Source organism: Lampetra fluviatilis, chromosome 2, assembly GCF_964198595.1.
Source record: "Lampetra fluviatilis chromosome 2, kcLamFluv1.1, whole genome shotgun sequence".
NCBI lineage: Eukaryota > Metazoa > Chordata > Hyperoartia > Petromyzontiformes > Petromyzontidae > Lampetra > Lampetra fluviatilis.
This window is the reverse complement of record NC_136276.1, coordinates 3,446,244-3,464,681: the sequence shown is the minus strand read 5'-3', so window position 1 is coordinate 3,464,681 and position 18,438 is coordinate 3,446,244. Positions and strand designations below refer to the sequence as shown.

Sequence of the window (18,438 nt, the reverse complement as noted above, 5' to 3'; positions counted from 1 at the left end):
GGTTAATAAGATTTGTCACGTAAACAGAACATGCCAATTTGTTATTAGTACAGCACACAAATTGGCTGTTGGGTGGTGGCGGGTTTAACGACACATTTATATTTCTCTTCTTGGTTCTTTCGGTGAAGTCGCGATCTAACCCAAAAAAACTATATTATGGATGATATTGGTCGCAAAAGCCTACGTGTTAATATCACAATCTAGAAACATGCATTGACATTGTTTCGATTATTTTGGTGCTATAAATATCCAAATGATGGGCCACTTGAGCTATCATTTGTGGCCAGGTCGCTTCTGAAAAATAAGTTAACTCGGTGGACTTTGCCGGGTAGGATGGGGATGGTTTAGTTTTATTTGTATGTTTGGGTGATTTGTTTACCATTCTTGTACTTTGCACTGCTGTCGTGTTTTTTGTACTGTTTGTTATTGTAACGTTCTTACCCCGTGCCCCTCCTGGACATCTGGGAAAAAGAGCTTTATAGCTCATCGGATTCCTCCCGGATAATTAAATATTCTGAATATCTGATCGTTGATCTTTAGCAGATACTGGGTGAATTAATGACGGGGGTGGTGTTGGCCGCTCAGAGGTAGCCAAGGTGTCGTGTCTACATTGTTGGCTTGGAAAAGGGGTAGCTTTAAAAAAAAAAAATTGGAATGTACCTCAATCCTCCAGGTTCTGATTTGTGTATGGTTGAATCCAGCATTGAATGAAACACATATACATTAATAGTTTTATTCAGATAAGTTTTTCCCCTTGTGTAATATCGGGGTAATTATTGTGTGGGGTTATCATTTGCATTCATTGCTTCGCTGAGAAATGGTCAGCAATCCAGTTATGGAGAGATAAGCTATGTTCTAGCAATTGTAGCACAACTTAAAGATAATTTAACTACATAGTGCAAGGCTTAAGGGGAAAAAACTTACTGTTGAGCTCTGACGTAGGACAGGCCAATTCCATGGCTCTGCAGAGAGCTTTATGAGTCTTGGATTAGGGGCAAACCCCGGGAGAAGTAATTTGGTCTTACATTTTCAAGGGGATTAAAGATGCTGGCCCAACAAGTCTTTACAAAGGAAGACGCGCAAGCAGGAGAACAGTTCAAGATGGGCAACGCGTGCAAGTTAATGGAATACCGTCCAACAGGACCATCACAGATGTATTCCAGGGGATATTAAAATATGATAAATCAAACTGAGCCTTGGGAGAGCTTTAAAAAAAAGCTTTCACAATTAAAGGAACCCTATGACCTAATAACAAATCTTGAGCATAATAATTGAACACATTTTCTCGTAATGGCCATGGACTTTGTAAAGGTCTGCATGACCTTGCGATCCACAATCTTTACGAGTGCATGTTCGTCACTGGCAGATGACTAAGGGGCGGTAGCCATATTTAAATGTGCTCTTATGTGCGTTCTAAAGAGCTTGTGGTGTAGAAGTGGTCAGAGGAACTCAATACACAAGACACTGTAAAGCAGAAGGTTGAATTTAATGCAGAATATTAAAATTATTATACAAAATAATCATACTACAAAAAATTAAGTTGATCCCCACCGTCAATGTCATTCACAGGTCTAGCATGAGTGAGCAAATGGGGCAACATGCAAATAATTGGTCGACATGATTGGGAGGATTGAAGAGACTGGATTCACAGCATGTTCAGGTGGCAGTCTCTGCTTTAGCCTAAACCAGGGGTCGGCAACCTACGGCTCCGGAGCCGCATGCGGCTCTTTACGGGCTGCTTCTTGACAATATGTACGTATGTACAGTATGTACTCAGATGCATTGCGGCTCTTGAAATACTGAATTTTGTACCGAATTGGAAAGAAATGGCTCTTCTTGTTATTTTGGTTGCCGACCCCTGGCCTAAACCAACGGTACAAACGTAGATGGGAAACGAAATTTCCCAATACTCTAGAGCAAGTTGCTGTGTCGTCTCACCATGATCCCCTCGGCACAGTTTGCACCTCTGATTTCGGCCCTAATTATGAAAACACAGTGGGGAAAATATCAGCAGGCAAAATATAGTGTGTTGTGGAAGGGTCCTTGGAAAAAATGCTGGTCGACCGATCTTCATGCTTTATGCAACTTCTGATTGACCATTGTGTCGTTTTTAAAGAGTGTATCTGTCCGCTCAGACGGGCAATTGTACATTTAGCATACATTGGTGGCCTTGAAGCAATGTTGAAAATGAAAGTTGCTCGACCACTGTTGACTTGCCAAAAGGTTATTCAAAAACACATTGATAATGTATTTATCACATGGCAGAGCATGGGTGTTTCCATGCTATTAAGCTGAATCAGATCAATGAAATTACTCTTATTTAACGAAACGATAACAATAGTGGCAAAGACAATGATCTGTAGTAAATGGAGTGTTGCTTGTTGATGAGCATGATAGGTTGCATTTAGAGAGGAAGAGAGGAGCATTATTGCAGTCGGTGGCATTTTAAAAGCATTGGGGGGTGTTGTGTCTGTGAATGACTCAATAAAAATTCCCAGGCAGTGCAAGGTCACAGACAATTAGACAAATCTAATTGTGAGCTACAGAACAAGAGGGGTCGATTTTTAACCGTAGGGAAATTATTTTGTCCCTATATTAAGCTTGTATTAAGACAGCTTGGGAAATGCCACATTCTCTCGTGATTTTCCAACGATGAAGATGGGGTTTAGCGATTTCAGCTGGGGGATTTTGGCAGTGATAACCAGGATTTAGTTTGTCGAGTTTTAACGGCAGATTAGGTGGATACTGAATTTGTCATCTCATCTAATGAGACTGAAACTATACAGTTGGGGATTTAGTTTTATGTACAGGGACTTAAATTCGTTGACGAAGATAGGTTATTTCAATTTCAGATAGCCGATTTGGTCTGAAGGCTGTTCATTAAAACAGCACAATAGTGAGCACTGCAGGGAGGTTGAGGCAGTTGAGTTGCAGAGGCTTAGAATAGCCTGCTGGCCATGGTGCGGAAAAAAACATCCACTGAATCATTTAGGAAGCCAGAGTAAAGGCTCCTAGCAATGTCGTAGAAGTGTCGAAATGAGATAGGGGCGTCAGAATATTGTTTTTTGGAGATAAGGGAATGTTTATTGCTCGGAAATATATGAGTCGGAAGCACTATATTTTTTTACCTTGATTCCATGAAACTTCATCAGTAAGACATGTATGTGCATGATTGCATGTCTCTATTTTTGCATGTTCTTGTGTGTATGGGTATGTGTATATGCATCTATCTTTATACAATTGTGTGTTGGCACGGCACGGTGGTGAGTGTACTGTAATTACAATATCAGAACGGCATGCATTGGTATTTGGTGTCCGTAGGTATCCCTTTCATGAGCATTCCATTTAATTTAACTCAACGTCAAAATAAGATGTGTACATTTGTGCTAAAGCACCATTGCCTCCCTTATCCACTGTTTGCCTCCTTCCACATGAGTGTAATAGGTAGGTGCCAGTGCCTGCTAAATAGAGACTTGATGAAAATTCGGTAGACACTGAGTACTCTGCCATGTGTTCGCTCTGCGCTTGAGAATATGCCACACGATCGAATCGATGTGTCGTTTCACTGCTGTTCGCCACTTTTTTTCGTAGGAGCAGACAAAGCCTGGGAAACGCAAGGGGCGTGGGAAAAAGGGGGCGCGGCAGCCCCCGCTCGCGCCACCGGAACGTCTTCACTCTCAATCCCACATCCAACCACATAGTGAGTTATTCCAACTTAGAACAAGCATGTTGAACTTCTTTCGCACTGTACGCAGCCAGCCGTGCTAATCGGAGGTTGCGGGGGAAGGACAAAAAACTGAACACAAAAAGCAGTTCTAAATAAACATATAAACTGATAATTGTTTTTTTACCCTTCTATCTGGCAACAAACATATAAACTGTTCAAAAGTATTACACACATGCAAAACATGCCATGGCAAAAGCCCTAATAAGCCTGAAAGGCTGCTGGGACTAAGTTATTAGTGAGCATCTAAGTCTGGTGTACATAACATATAGATATGGTGTGAATTGACATCTAAAACTCAACTTGCCATGGGTCACTTCGAGGTTGACTTGGCTGACATAGTATGATCAGCACTGAAATAAATTGCGGCCAGACATTGTGCTAGCCACTGCCTGCTGCAGTGCCATGCCAGCAGCCTTAAGGAGGTGTGGTGGCACCGTGGCGAGATGTTAACTACCTCGCATGGTATACGGGAGTGCGTGGGTTCAATCCCCCACCTTTATGCCTGTATATTTGTATGTTGCATGTTTTCCCCATGGTCGCATGGATTTTTCTATGGATCTTTCTCTGTGTTTTCCCTCCACATTGAGAAACATGCTTTTGGAGTATTTTGTTGCTATGAATCTCCACGTGATAAACCACTTCCTTGAACTATCATTTGTGGCCAGGTCGCTTCTGAAAAAGAGCCGTATAGCTCAGTGGGCCTTACCTGGTAAAATAAAATAGTTTAGTTTAATAGATACTTGCCCAACAGGGCTTGTCCCAATAATCCTTGAAGCTAAATGGGAATATTTGACATGCACTGACGCACACCAGTGCACACATGTCGCCTTAAAGGATATCATTTTACTTTGGCCATATATTTATATGATGCACTGAAGCTTTAGTATCCTCTAATATAATTGCCTACTCCTTTTAAGTTAACAGTTGCAAATGTTTCATGCTTGCAGATGAGCAGACTCTCTTAACAGGGGAATCCCAGAAAGAGGGACCACTCACAAAACATCTCACCGCTGTGCTTGATCATGTTGTACATGTTGTCCCATGGTTATTTTGCACAAATACTTAGTCGCGCATGTGGCATGAGGACTACATAACACCGAGGTCATTGGCAGGCGTGCTTCAGCGGATACTGCGCAGTCTAATTCACAGTGACAGTCAGGTGACTTGAAAGGAGGAAGAGACTGGTGGAAGCTTCCTTAGGGAGCACACCCACTCGCAGATGTAATTAGTGTTACAATTGTACACATGGTTAGGACAGAAAAAAATGCACTCGTTTTCACGCGAATGCACACGAGCGCACAATTTTACAAACTAGGACAGTGCTGCACTCCATCGGAGTTTTTGAGCCAGTGTGGTTTTCCACACCCCCCCCCCCCCACATGCCACTGTCGACATTCCGTGCTGACAAAGTCCCAGGGGCCTCCTGCATTTTATTTGGCCACAATTAAGGGATAGCATCAAAGCTGTGCACACACGTGTGTGTGTTACATATGTATATATGTTGAACTTAAAATGCACCGTACGTAGCCAACCATGCTAATCGGAGGCGTGAACATATATATAACGCAGGACGTTTTTGCTTTTATTCATCACGAGAAATTGTCCCCTTTCAATGCTGGACATTGATAATTAATTGAACAATGCACAGTGAGATTAAGAAATGAAACATTACATTGTACATATATGCTATGCATGCAATGTACTGGTACATCTGCAATGAGCATATATACCATTATTCCAGTAAGTTTCTATTAATTTACAGCATTGTATTAATGCTCTGCTGAATGAAGGCCTCATCTTGCCATTTCTGTCAAAGTTTTTTTTGTTTTGCCATGCTACACCATGCTGGTCTGTGCAGATTTGTGCAAGGGGGGGCTCAAGATCAGTGAATTTATCACTTGCCAACAATTTTAGCTGTCGCTAAGAATCAAACTCATTTTGGTGAGTTTTTAGCAGTGTGCTAACTTATGCATCATTACTCCACCACCACTATTTAGTGGGTTGGTGTTTATATATGCAACTTAAAAAACGGAATCTATAAAATGTACATAGAGGATCCTAAGAAAAGGACAAAACATGATGAGCAAAGGGAGAGATTAAACATTAGTCCTCGTTATTAACAGTTGGAAAGAATTACAAACGTATAATGGAATGGGAGAGTATTTTAGATAAAAGGTATACAAAAAATGGTGCTTATAATTAAACAACAACAGATGTTTGAACACACACACTGTGTTAACATCAATTCAGCATCAATGTGCTGGTTCAGATAAACCGTTTTATATTTTAGATGAATGTTTCCTGCTGGGGTTGGCTGCCAACCGTGTATTACCTTCCAAGTGATTTACGTGCAAACACATTTATTGGGTTACTCGTGCAGCCACTATTTTACAACTTTAATCTACAATGTATTGCACGTATTAAATGTATTAACAATTGTACGTTTTGCTGTGACTTTCCAGTGATGGAGATGCAGAGGTGACCTCTTGATGTGGAAGCATGGGCCGGCAGAATCACAATCGTCATGGGTCGACCAGAGGACAGAGTGTCAGTGGGTCATGTGGCTATCTGTGTGCTCAGGAAGACTGATGAATTCATTGGTCAACAGGAGAGGGGATGCTTTTGCCCTGATCGACCCCTTATTTTCCATTAATCTTTCTTTCTCACGTTGGCTTCCCCTTCCAAAGCTTGCTCCACTTGTCGCATACATTTACCCACAACCCCAGTGTAAACTCCCAGACAATCACTGCCAAGTTCACCCCCATACTGCTGCCCCAAGTGTGCACTGCTTTTGTGCCACCAGCTTTGCTCTTGAATCACTTGCACGTCCCTGTGCCTAACCACTTGCACTCTATGCACAGCACAACCTGTGTCCCATGCCTATCCATTTTAAGAGGTACTGCCAGTTCAGCTCAGTCGGAACAGGAAAATCGGACCGTTTGGACTAATACCTACCAAGTGTTGTTGTTCTCTTGTGACATCAAGTTGTACCTTTGTTTGTGACCGTCTTATTTCATTGATCATATGAAACATCACAGCGTTGGTGGTCGTGGCCACAATGGCTTGTTAACATCCATGTCAAGGAAAGGCATTGCAAACATTTTAAAATATCATTTTCTTTGGGTCTTTCGGTAAAGTCATGTAGGTAGGTTCAAAGAAAATAACAAAAAAGTACGACGTTTCGATTACAACACAAGCGATCATCATCAGGAGGAGGAAAAAAAGGGGGGGGGGGAAGGCTTTCCCCTCCTTTTTTCCTCCTGGTGTTTTGTTATTTTCTTTGAACCTATCTACGTGACTCTACCGAAAGACCCAAAGAATATGAATTCCTGCAGTCACGAAAGCTTTAAGTCAAGATTTTAAAATATCGTTTAATATTCAGACTCGTTAAGCAGTGTCACACCACATTCGTAACTGGGTCTGATTGTGTACTATGGTTGTTCAGTTCAGTTTCAACGTGGGGAGAAAAACACACTACTTGCTCTACCTGATATAACCACTCGGCATCACCTGGGCACATCTTCTGAACGATCGTTTTTCCGGTGTTCTGCCTTACTCATGGCACAGGCATTATGTAGGCATTGTATTTTACTTGTTCTGTACACATTTGAGCAATGGTGGTCAAACTGCTGATGAATGCAGTGCCCCACTCATATACCCCAATCACGCATTCTATTCACCCCTATTCAGAGGTGTGGACTCGAGTCATGTGACTTGGACTCGAGTCAGACTCGAGTCATGAATTTGATGACTTGCGACTCGACTTGGACTTGCATAACAATGACTTTGTCCCACCTATGAGATGTGGACTCGAGTCATGTGACTTGGACTCGAGTCAGACTCGAGTCATGAATTTGATGACTTGCGACTCGACTTGGACTTGCATAACAATGACTTTGTCCCACCTCTGCCCCTATTCCCCCCCTATTCCATCCCACAGGCCCCCACCAATTTTAAACTGGTTGTAATTGTGCCAACTAAGGGGACGGCCAGTCATCTGGTAAACCTTGTGTGTGACAATTGAGATCTTTAATGTTGTTCATCACAAACAGCAGTCATCATCAGGTGTATTTTGTTAATTGCTTGTTTTAATTTTCATGAAATGATAAACTTGAATCATTTTCAAGAAAAAAAATGTTGATGTTTGAAACACGTTATTTTACTTACAAAAAAATATTTGATCATGGGGCGAAAGAACAATGGTACTCTAGGCTGCATTACATGTATAACAATGTAACCGACAATGAGAGGAAACAATTCCAACGTCATCGTTGTGACCGTGTAACTGAGTTAAATTGAGCGCTTGATTGATTTTGAGCATAAGCGACGGTGCCAATGCACGGACAACGCTTGTGAATGTTGAGAGAGTGAGCAAGTGAATCCGCGTTTGAATGCTGCTCGTGAGTCACGACAGCACAGCTTTATGACCGATTATGACATCAGTATGGGTGTGTCGTGTGTGGTGTGTGTGGTATCATTGCTTGTGTGTGCGTGTGCTGATGTGTGTCTATCACTACTTTATATCAACCTCGGTCTCCCTCTACCCCTGGTTTCAAAGACGTCATCTCGTTGTGTGTCTTTCATCCTCACTATTTGCAGAGGACTCCCACCAAATTTCAATATTAATGTCGCCTTTGTTAAATGATAGCAATAACGAACTGCAGTTTAGAACTTGGTGAATAAATGATTCGTTTTTTTTTCCCAATGTGAATTGAAATCTTTTTCTCTTTTGTGTACATTGCTAATAAAACACGTACAAGTGTTTTAGTGTATACATTTACACAGTGCCTTAACTAACATGTATGGATAACCCCTGTGGGATTTCAAGGAGAATTCAGTCCTTCGATCGCTTGACGTTCTATCGAGGCTGCGTTTGTATTTTTACATAATATAAAACTTAACTGTTTTCAATAAACCAAAAAAGTATAACCAGGTCAGTTCCTATAATCTGCAAAGTGTATTTTTAAAAGAGAAATTCTGTATATGAAAACAATTACTGATTCAAATGTTATTCATTTAAACAGATGGGATGGGAGCCAGGTTGCATTATAGAATCGATTTGTGGTGTTTAATAATTTTTCTTACCACTTTCTAATCACACGAATTCAGACGGTGCATTCCATTATCATGTTTTCACTTGCACACACATTTTAGGGAATTTATGGTTTCCTCAGTCCAAACTGTGTTAAAATGTATGCCATGTAAGTTGTTCCTACAAATCCCGTTAGCGTATGGACGGGAATAGTTTAAATATACACGTTCCCAACGACTTAAAGTGTATTTGTTCACAAGTTACATTACAATTTTTATTACACCAATTGTAAAGAAATATCGTTCCACCCATTGTTAATTTGTCTGCTTTAAGTAAATGCTAAATATTCAGAAACAATTCATTTGAACTGTTCGTCGATAACGTAATGCATTGTTTACATGCATACATGACGAGACCAGTTGCTGACGGCCTGCAGAGTTATTGTAAGTGGTCCACGGAACTGTTTCGGATACGATATTTTTTTTCCATACAACACTAGTTTTTTTTTTACTGTATAGTTGTCCGCGAAATATTTTTCGCGAGTGGACCATGCGTCTGCGGATCCATCAAGTTTGGGAACCCACTGGTCAAGACCACATCCATTCTAAATTTCGTATTTACAGGAATTTTTTGTTGCTGACATGAATGCACTGCAGTATTATTAGACTTCTCTCTATGGATGTTGTCTTTTGCAGTCCCAAGAATCACTGATAGAACTTCCTCAAGCCACTTTTTGGCTATTCCCATGGACACCACATTCGTGAAGGATCCATTCACCATTGCAATGGGGCTCTTTGCATGAAGAAAGTTGCAGCTGCAGTGCATACCTTCATCTCCCCGGTTAAAATAACGGACATTCCCCCCTATGTCAATGCCAGGTGAACTGAATTTCAAAGTGCATCTTTCCAAAATCTCTTTCTCTTAACTTGAACACTTTTAACGTCGAATTTTGGAGATTTCGATGCATGTGAGTGCAGAATCCGACGTGAAAACGGGAAGTTTAATTGAAAGTTTAGTGGCTTCCCGCGACACAACCACTGGGGATTGGGAGGCTGTCGTTTGTACTGTGTCAACGCGATGCAGCTGAACTCTGTTCATCCAACGGTGATGTGGGGCGAGGGGGGGCATTCGGCGTATCCTCTAATCAGCGGCACAACGCGAAAGATCCAATCGGTGAAAAGATTGGCACGATCGTGGTATTAATCGCCGATTTAAGAGTTTCGAGGCACGGGACTTGACTGAATGCGCATTACAGAAGCGTGGCACGTAACTATCAACTACAGTAAAAAAAGAATTAAAAAAACTCGGAATACGGGAGTTTTGCCGTGTTTTTCTTAAATCCCAAATGGAGAATATCTCTCATTTGGGTCTGTGTTAAACAATGTTTTGAGTCCTAATAGACGCGTCTAAAATGTCGAAACTCCTTCACGATTCAACAAATTAAAGCAGCCTGTGGCGTTTACACAAATACCACAAAGTGTGCCTCCGTTTATCTCTGTATCTGTCCATCTGTCAGTCTTCCACATTTCCATTTGCCTCTGCAACTACGCTTGTCTGCGGTGTGATTCTTTGGAGGTCGGTTTGTGTTCGCAGCTTTGCGTGTCTCGTTCTCCGTTTGTCTCTGCATCTTTGTATCGCTGCTTGTCTCTTCGTAGTTCGGTCTCGAGGTACGTTTGTCTCTGCATCTGTCTTCATCTCTCGCTCCGTTTGTCTACATCACTGCCTGTCCTCTGCTGCTCCCTTTGTCTCTTTTCTGTGCCGTCTCCGTCTTCCTCCCAACACGCAGAGCGGTGTGCTTGCAGCGAGTCAACATATCTGCGTTGCGAGGCTCCGTGAAGCATGGTGGCTCATTTGAAGCTTGCCTGCGCTCCAAATAAATGTCACTTCAGTGCGGATTATATTCGGGGGCGGGATATTAACCGCTCCTGGAAGAGGTTCAAAGATTCACGGTAAAAATTGAGATTTCAGGATCTTTAGAAATCGTGGATTATCAAGAGTTCAATTGTACATCTATTTTAGTTAACGCTTGTAAATGTTTAAAGAATAATGTTGATAATAGCGCGTTTGAAGATTTGTACCGAAAATTGAATTGATAAATAAAGGCATAAATATAAATGAATGAAATGTTTAGCATCTCGGATTTGCTTAAAAAGACAACCATTGGCAATGGAACTACAAAAATAAATTCAACCAGAACTTCATAAATCTACAAAGTGTGGCTCCCGATCAATATAACCAGACCATATAAAGTTCAACAAGTTCACTAAATGCTATAAGGAATATTTCAGGACAGCTCGGAAATCAAAATGATTAAATGGGGCTGGACGAGAAGCAGGTTTGAATACTTTTTGTAAACGTGATAAAACAACAGCAATGTGCCGACAGATTTTTAATCGGTGTATATTAACTGCTATGGATCAGTGACATGAGGATTTACAAAGGAAACTATCCCAAAAGCTGAACAATTGCACGGAAGCTTGAAGAGGTCTTTGCATGGAATTAACTGAGACAGGAAGTGAAACATTGGCGTGGAGGTCTTCGACAAGTTGCGGACATCGTATTGACTGAATAGTAAGTTGACTGAATAGTAAGTGGGCTTGAGCAGGAGACATCACACGGAGCGATGATAGCCGACGATCGAGGTTAACGACGCGCAGTGGCCAAGAATACGAGAGAGCAATGAAATCGGTTCATGCACGGGGACTAAACACGGATCATTACATCGTAAGACAGTGAGAGATGTCGATGGCTTGGGGAATGCCTTCGTCCAGCAGTGGATAGGTTGTGCCTGACTGATGAATGCGAGTTAATATAAATGTTAATCTAAAAATGAAAATGTATAATTTTGTTAGGTAGCACAGCGCTGTTCATCTATTTAAATAAGAAAATATTCACGTAAACACCTACATTTATATTTGAGAATGTAACGAAATTAGTGAATTGCATGGTTGTAAACTGGAACTTGAGAGGGGTGGTGGTTACGATGCTCGGGTTACAACGCGAGCTTTGACAAACACAAATGGACGTATTCTACATATCCAAGGCAATTTTCATCATTTGATCACATGGTGACCGGAATCCATTAACATGCATGTCTACTCTTAAAATCAGTTTTACATTTCCCCATGTGGACACGAAAGCATTTGGTGGGATCCGTTTTTTTAGGTCAAATTTCCAAAATATTACAAGTTTTTCAACATTCGTATTCATTTCATAATATAGGTTTGGTTCCTTTCCTGAATTCTTGGGAAAGCTCGCCATGTTTTTTTTATTTGTAAGATATCCATAATTTTTTAGAGAAGAACACCATGGTAGATTATTGGGGTTGAGGGTATACACAGTTGGACACAAGCAGCCTCTGTACAATAATTTCAGTGAACTTCTGGGTTTTTTGGTAGCTGTCAACATGTCATAACATTCTTGCAATAAATCCAACTCGCTGTGAAGACGATGTGGCTTTTGTGCGTGATTCCAACATACCTCGTGTCCATAGACAGCCAACTTTAAATAACTCGATCGCATTCAAGTTGGCCTGATTTTTCCCAAACAATGAAGTTGACAGACAACTCGTATTGATAATAAAAAAGTGTGATTTCCATGTTTTTTTTTATGATACACGAGTTGGCAGGTCTTGGCAAGAACAACTTTCGAGTAAGATTTCCCCCAAAAAAGTACAAGGTCATGACAATGTTACGAACACAACAGTTGGATCATACATTTAAAATTAAATAATCCCGCCACCTTCGATATTTTTTATTGACATATTTGGTCGTTAATTTTTGTTCGGGCCCAATTCTGATCTAAGCAATTTAGGCCAGTCCCTGAAGCGAAATCGGCCCAGAAATTTCAGGATCAAGCCCCAAATTACACCCAGCTGAAGTTAATAAACAAAAATGGGAATATGTTGCTGGGATTCATTTCCAGTACGTACCGTAGTTCTGATGAGGCATCCTAACAAAAGTATATAGGTCCCTTAGGTACAAAACTAAAATACCCCTGCCCCGTGCCGGACAAAGGTAATATTGGATGATTAAACCCCTGGGACAATTGTTTCTCGCAAACCTGGTGAATTTTCATTTTTTTAAATGCGTCGTTTATGGACAATAACCAATATGGATGAATGGAAACGAGCAAATCATTTATAAAAATGTAAGTGGAGGGGCTCCCGTTTTCCATGTGCGTTCAGTCTCCACTCTTCCATACTGTTCAGATGTTAACATTTCTGCAAAAGCTATTTCTGCTTCTGGGTGGACAAAGACAATCTTGGATGATTATATCAGTGGACATATTTAGGCCAGAATTGTACACGAAGTAACGTGTTTAATATTCATGCAACCCTCAAACATGAGACGCATGGCTTTTTTGTTCAGAATAGTTCAGTGTTTTGGGGAGGTTTGGCCAATGGCCTTTTTAAGAATGTGTGTGCGCGAAGAAATGGAAAAATTTATTCTTACCATTTTTTTTCTGCCAATATACCACCGGAGTTCCAGTTCTAACATCGTGATTTGTGCCTGATTCACGTTGCTGGGCTGTACGATCGCGGGGGATTTGTCGCATGGTCCGAGTGCTTTACAATCCCCACCACGAAATACAAATTCCTACTAAACATATTCTTTGGGTCGTTTGGTAAAGTCACGTAGATAGGTTCAAAATAATAAAAGAATAAACAAAAAACTACGACGTTTCGATCGCAACACAAGCGACCGTCAGTGACGTTGTCTGTGCCACGTGTTAGCGATCATCATTGATGACGATCGCTTGTGTTGCGATCGAAACGTCGTAGTTTTTTGTTTATTTTTAATTATTTGTTTTACCTATCTATGTGACTTTAGCGAAAGACGCAAAGAATATGAATTCCTGCAGTCACGAAAGCTTCAAGTCGAGACCTACTAAACATATATGGATTTTCACCTGAATAATTCCATTGTACTACCCAGAGGTTTACATTGAAACTGCTAAGTCCAGGAAATCAATTGTTTTTTTATATATAGAACAATTCTGTTCTGAAGGAATTGGAGCATTTATCTGAAACGTACATAGTTACTGTGGACAAGGGAAGGCGATTCAGTTCATTAGGATTGCTCCAACATGGATCAATAAGAGGATTTAGAAAAGCTGAGCGTGGCAGCCTGGATTCATTTGCCTCCTCGGTCGTCTGGACACAACTTCGGTATTTTTCTCAGAGGGTGATTCCTTCTCCATCCTGAAAGCATTTCCACGTGTCTCCTCTTACTGCACTGGTGTGGCTTTGTTTACAGTTTGGGGACAACACCAACCCAAGCTTCCAATGAATCTCAAGACTTTTCGAGGAGAGTATTGGTAGAGGATGTTTGGCGAACTCATCATCTTATTGGCCTTCCCCCGCTCGCCCCCCCCCCCAACTATATCAAATGTCTTCTTGGTTCTTTCGGTAAAGTCACGTAGAAGGGAAGTAATAAAATAATAAAAATAAAACATAACAAAATGACAGGTCTATCGAGAAGGCAGAGTCTGACTGCCTTCTCGACAGACCTGTTCTCCACCTGAAGACGGCTGCTTGCGTTGTGGCCGAAACGTCGTGAGAATTATTTTGTTATGTTTTATTTTTATTATTTTATTACTTCCCTTCTACGTGACTTTACCGAAAGAACCAAGAAGATGAATCCCTGCAGTCACGAAAGCTTTAAATCGAAATATATCAAATGTGTACTATTGCAATCTTGTTATAAGACAAAAACACATTCTTTAGCAGTGGGGCACCGTATATCATGGGAAGGACCCTGTAATATGATGTTAAATTGCATCAATATGCAATTTAACATCATATATGCCCGACATAATAGAATAGTGTATGGCAATCAAACCAAAACGATCTGGAATTCGTTTAATTAACTCACATTACGTTGTGCATGATTGTGTGTGTGTGGGCGTGCAGTGATCAGTCTAACGCTATCAACACTCAATAATGGACAACTCCAGATGTAATATTTTATTGATGGTGGGAAACTGGAGTGGAATAACAAAAAAACAATCATCCCGTAGTCAATCCACTTCTGGATTAAGATCTCCCCACGCCGTATTGGTCAAGGGGATTGCTTTTCCACACTTGACCACAATGGTCAGTGCGGGAGTGAAGTTAATCCACGCACGACTCACAATGGGTATAATGCTCAGAAATCGGCACGGATACTGCATGTCGGAAACCCCATTTGTCTTTGATGACTCTTACTCATCACCCCATAACTCAGCTGGTGGATGTCCCACACGTGATGGTTTAATCGTGAGCCAGCAGCCACTCAGACACGGTGCTCGCGTGGATTGCAGCCATTCACTGACGCGCTCAAAAAAGAAGATCTATGAGTTACCCACCCGATTAATCCGTGCCACTGTTACCGGAATTGCGAGGATCCATTATGCAATCATTTATAACGCAATAATCTGTCTTAGATTGGGTTCACACCTGCGTCGCTGATGTCCAATGCCTCTTCCTTTTGTGTCACACCGATGCAGCTCTGTATGGATATTTCTTTGGAGACGTTTCAAGGGTCTTTTTTTTCCTTGCTTTTTTATTGCGAACAAATCCATCCCCCCACCACCCACCCACCCCCTAATGTTCTCATGTCGCCGTCGCTGGCATTTCCATTTAACAAAAGGCACGTAAAAGCACAGCACAGCACAGCACGTAAACGCCTCTTCCTATTGTCGCGGCCGGTTCAATAATCCTCTCATAGCATTTATACGCTTTGAACGAAACATCATTCCAGGTGCAAGCTAATTTGCCCATTGCCATCATCGATCAAAGAGCAGCACTGGGATACATCACCGAGCACTGCGTGAACAGCCAGTGGCATCCCAACACACGTGGACGATGCGTGTGTACAGGGTGCTTCAACATTTTTGAAACACTAATATGCGACTATCGTTTTTAATGGAAAAGGAAACGGGCAATGCACTGTAAAATGATAACAAATGTAATGTTAATAGCTTCAAAACGTCAAAGAGCCTCCCACTTGTTCGCCATCGTTGTCAACGCGTGCCTGGAATCTTTTCCACGTGGTCTCCAGAGGCGCATTTCTCGTGGCGTTGTTGCCAATTCTCAGAAGTGTTCACATGTTTTTGAAGCACTCTGCGTATTGCTTACCCAGGGTGAACAATGCACCGAGTCTCATTTGCTACTCCTCATGAGGAGGTCGGCTGCGAATGTCCTCGTTGCGAGAGATGTTGTCCACACGTGGAAGGACGCCCGATGGACCGGGACAAAAAAAAACATCACAAATAAGCGAGAAGTTAACGCTCACACGTGGCACACAGGAAACGTCTCAAATCCACACCTCTCCCAGTTCCTTTTGCACCCGACTCGGCACAAACCTGTGCGATGTCGACTTCACCTTTGGGGCCGTCCATAAATGACGTCACGCACCTAGGCGGGGGGGGTGGGGGTCAGACATTTGTGACGATGTGTGACGAGGGGGGGGGGGTTGAGAAATGTGACGTCACATCAAAATGCGCAACTTTATATAAATATAGACCACACGTTCTACTTAATTAAATAGACTTTTTTAATAAATGTTTTCTCCTACAACATCAGAGTGCAGCGCCACATTAAATACGCACTACAATGACAATAGTTTAAAGCGATTTGAAGCATGTTTTATTTTGGGGGGGGGCAGAGCTTTGTGACGTCATATTTGAGGGGGGTCTGACTTTTTTGATGCCGTGTGACGATGGGGGGGGGGGCGGTCAAAAATCGTCCAAAATCGCGTGACGCCATTTATGGACGGCCCCTTAGGTGAGTAAGTTGCTACCGTGAGTGTGGTGGGTTCGCGTCAGCACTTGGGGAGGACGAACAGACCGCCGACTTACCGTCGCGTGCAATTCCGGCCTTAGCATGTGCTTGCCCACAGCAGTCGCCCATACATACACTACATTGCACCACTTACGGTCTAATGAGAGATATGTTCCCCCCCCCACCCCCCCAATAGTCTGCAAACGTTCACACACACACACATCGACCCCTGATGCGAAAGGTGCATGGGGCTCACACTGTCCCCCATGAGTGGATGCCCCAGTGAAGCCACGCGACCATGAAATTGGACATCAAACGAGGTCCGGTCTCCTCCAGCACCTGGGGACCCTCGCTTTGAGGATGAGGAGGAAATTGAGATGGGAGTGCCTGGCGATTGTCACGTGACAGGTGCCTTTTATACCGAAGACTGAGAGTTGCGACCTTAAAAATGCATTATCTGAAATAACCAGCGTTTAATAATATAATTAAAGTTTTGCTCTTAAGTACTGGAAAAGGGGGCTTTGACGATACTCTTTCTTCACCTTTATTACTAATTGAAACGTAGCTACGTTTTGAATCAGATAAAACTTGGCATTGGTGTGTAATATAATTACGATGGGCTGGAAAATATTACAGCAGCGAGCTGCCACGGGCTTTCCGTGGCTGTGCTGAATAACTCCCTCGTGTGTGTGTTTTGTCAGGAGAGCGAACACACGAGTTGCTCGCTTTCGTCTCTGGCAGAAGCTCCCGGCACGTGGGGTAGCGGAACGTCGGACATCGCGCTCAGCGTCACGTGACGCACGCAACCTGAAGACGCTTTGGAGAACTCCCACCCAGCAAGAACGTCCATTGGGGAGGTCTCGTTCTTTGGGTCTTTCGGTGAAGTCACGTCGATAGGTTCAAAGAAAATAACAAGGAATTCCTGAAATCACGACAGCTTTACGGTCTTATTTTCGTTTGGCGCAACGATCACCCCTCCCCTCCCTCTCCTGCGCCCACGCCAATTATTCGAATGGGCTCTTTCTTTAAAGGCATGCCGTTGCCAATTGCTGCGGTAACCAGGTGCAGATCTCGCTAAGGGAGTTTTTGTTCGGTACGTTTTGGTGGTGTTGTCGTTTTCGTCAAAACGTGAAGTATTTTCGGACGGGACGAGACGGACAGAAACATTTCCCAGCCATTGCAATAAGAAGCATCTATTGTCTCCTTTACATTTCCAGAATGAAGTTCAAATATTGATGAACCATAGATAAACCACTTACGGGATGAAGCTCTACCCAACACCGTGGAGGTCATGGGGGTTATTTGACCAATATTTCACCGATCTGACCAGCGCGGAATATTGAATTTGCGGTTCAAATATAACTTTCAGATGTATATTTAAAAAAAATAGCTACCAAAACATTGCCAGGCTTATGAGTGTGGGTTGGGGAAGGGTAATTAATCAGCATATCTGCTCCCTTTAAATGTTGCGTGTTAAAAATACACACACGAATTCCCCAATAGTCATCCAAACCAGCATTTGACGATTATGAGACTAATTTACAAGTGAAACATCACGTCATTAATTCAGAACGATATTATTATGAATAAAGGGTTTTGGGTTAGATCGCGTTAGTATAAATGTACCTCAAAAATGCTTTGATACAGTCCACAGTGATAATTGTTTTTTTTTACCCTTTTATCTGGCAACAAAACTGACACCTGATGGTGCATTGTCTTTGAGTTGTGCGCCTTTTTGCGTCATCTGGTCCAACACCATGTGAGACTAAGCTCTAAGGAAAGCTGTCTCGGGTGTGGACCAATCAACTTCAAGGACAGTGCACACATTATCAGAGTTATGTTTTTTGTTTGCATTATGACTGCAGGTATTGTGGTCTATGCAAACATGACTCCTTGTAAAAAAAGGTGTCAGTT

The 18,438-nt window shown here is 42.1% G+C and overlaps 1 protein-coding gene across 4 annotated transcripts in view; it reads left to right on the top strand.

Annotated features, from left to right (window-relative positions):
* Positions 1-8,432, top strand: part of LOC144939811 (uncharacterized) — a 68,706-nt gene extending 60,274 nt beyond the window's left edge. For 3 of the 4 annotated variants that reach the window (XM_078866730.1, XM_078866732.1, XM_078866733.1), the window contains 2 exons: positions 3,592-3,700; positions 6,190-8,432. In XM_078866730.1, coding sequence (XP_078722856.1) covers positions 3,592-3,700; positions 6,190-6,209 — 129 coding nt within the window. In that variant the 3' untranslated portion in view covers positions 6,210-8,432. The remainder of the gene's footprint in view (positions 1-3,591; positions 3,701-6,189) is intronic. The other variant, XM_078866731.1, reaches the window with a different exon arrangement.
* The last annotated feature ends 10,006 nt before the right edge of the window (positions 8,433-18,438 follow it).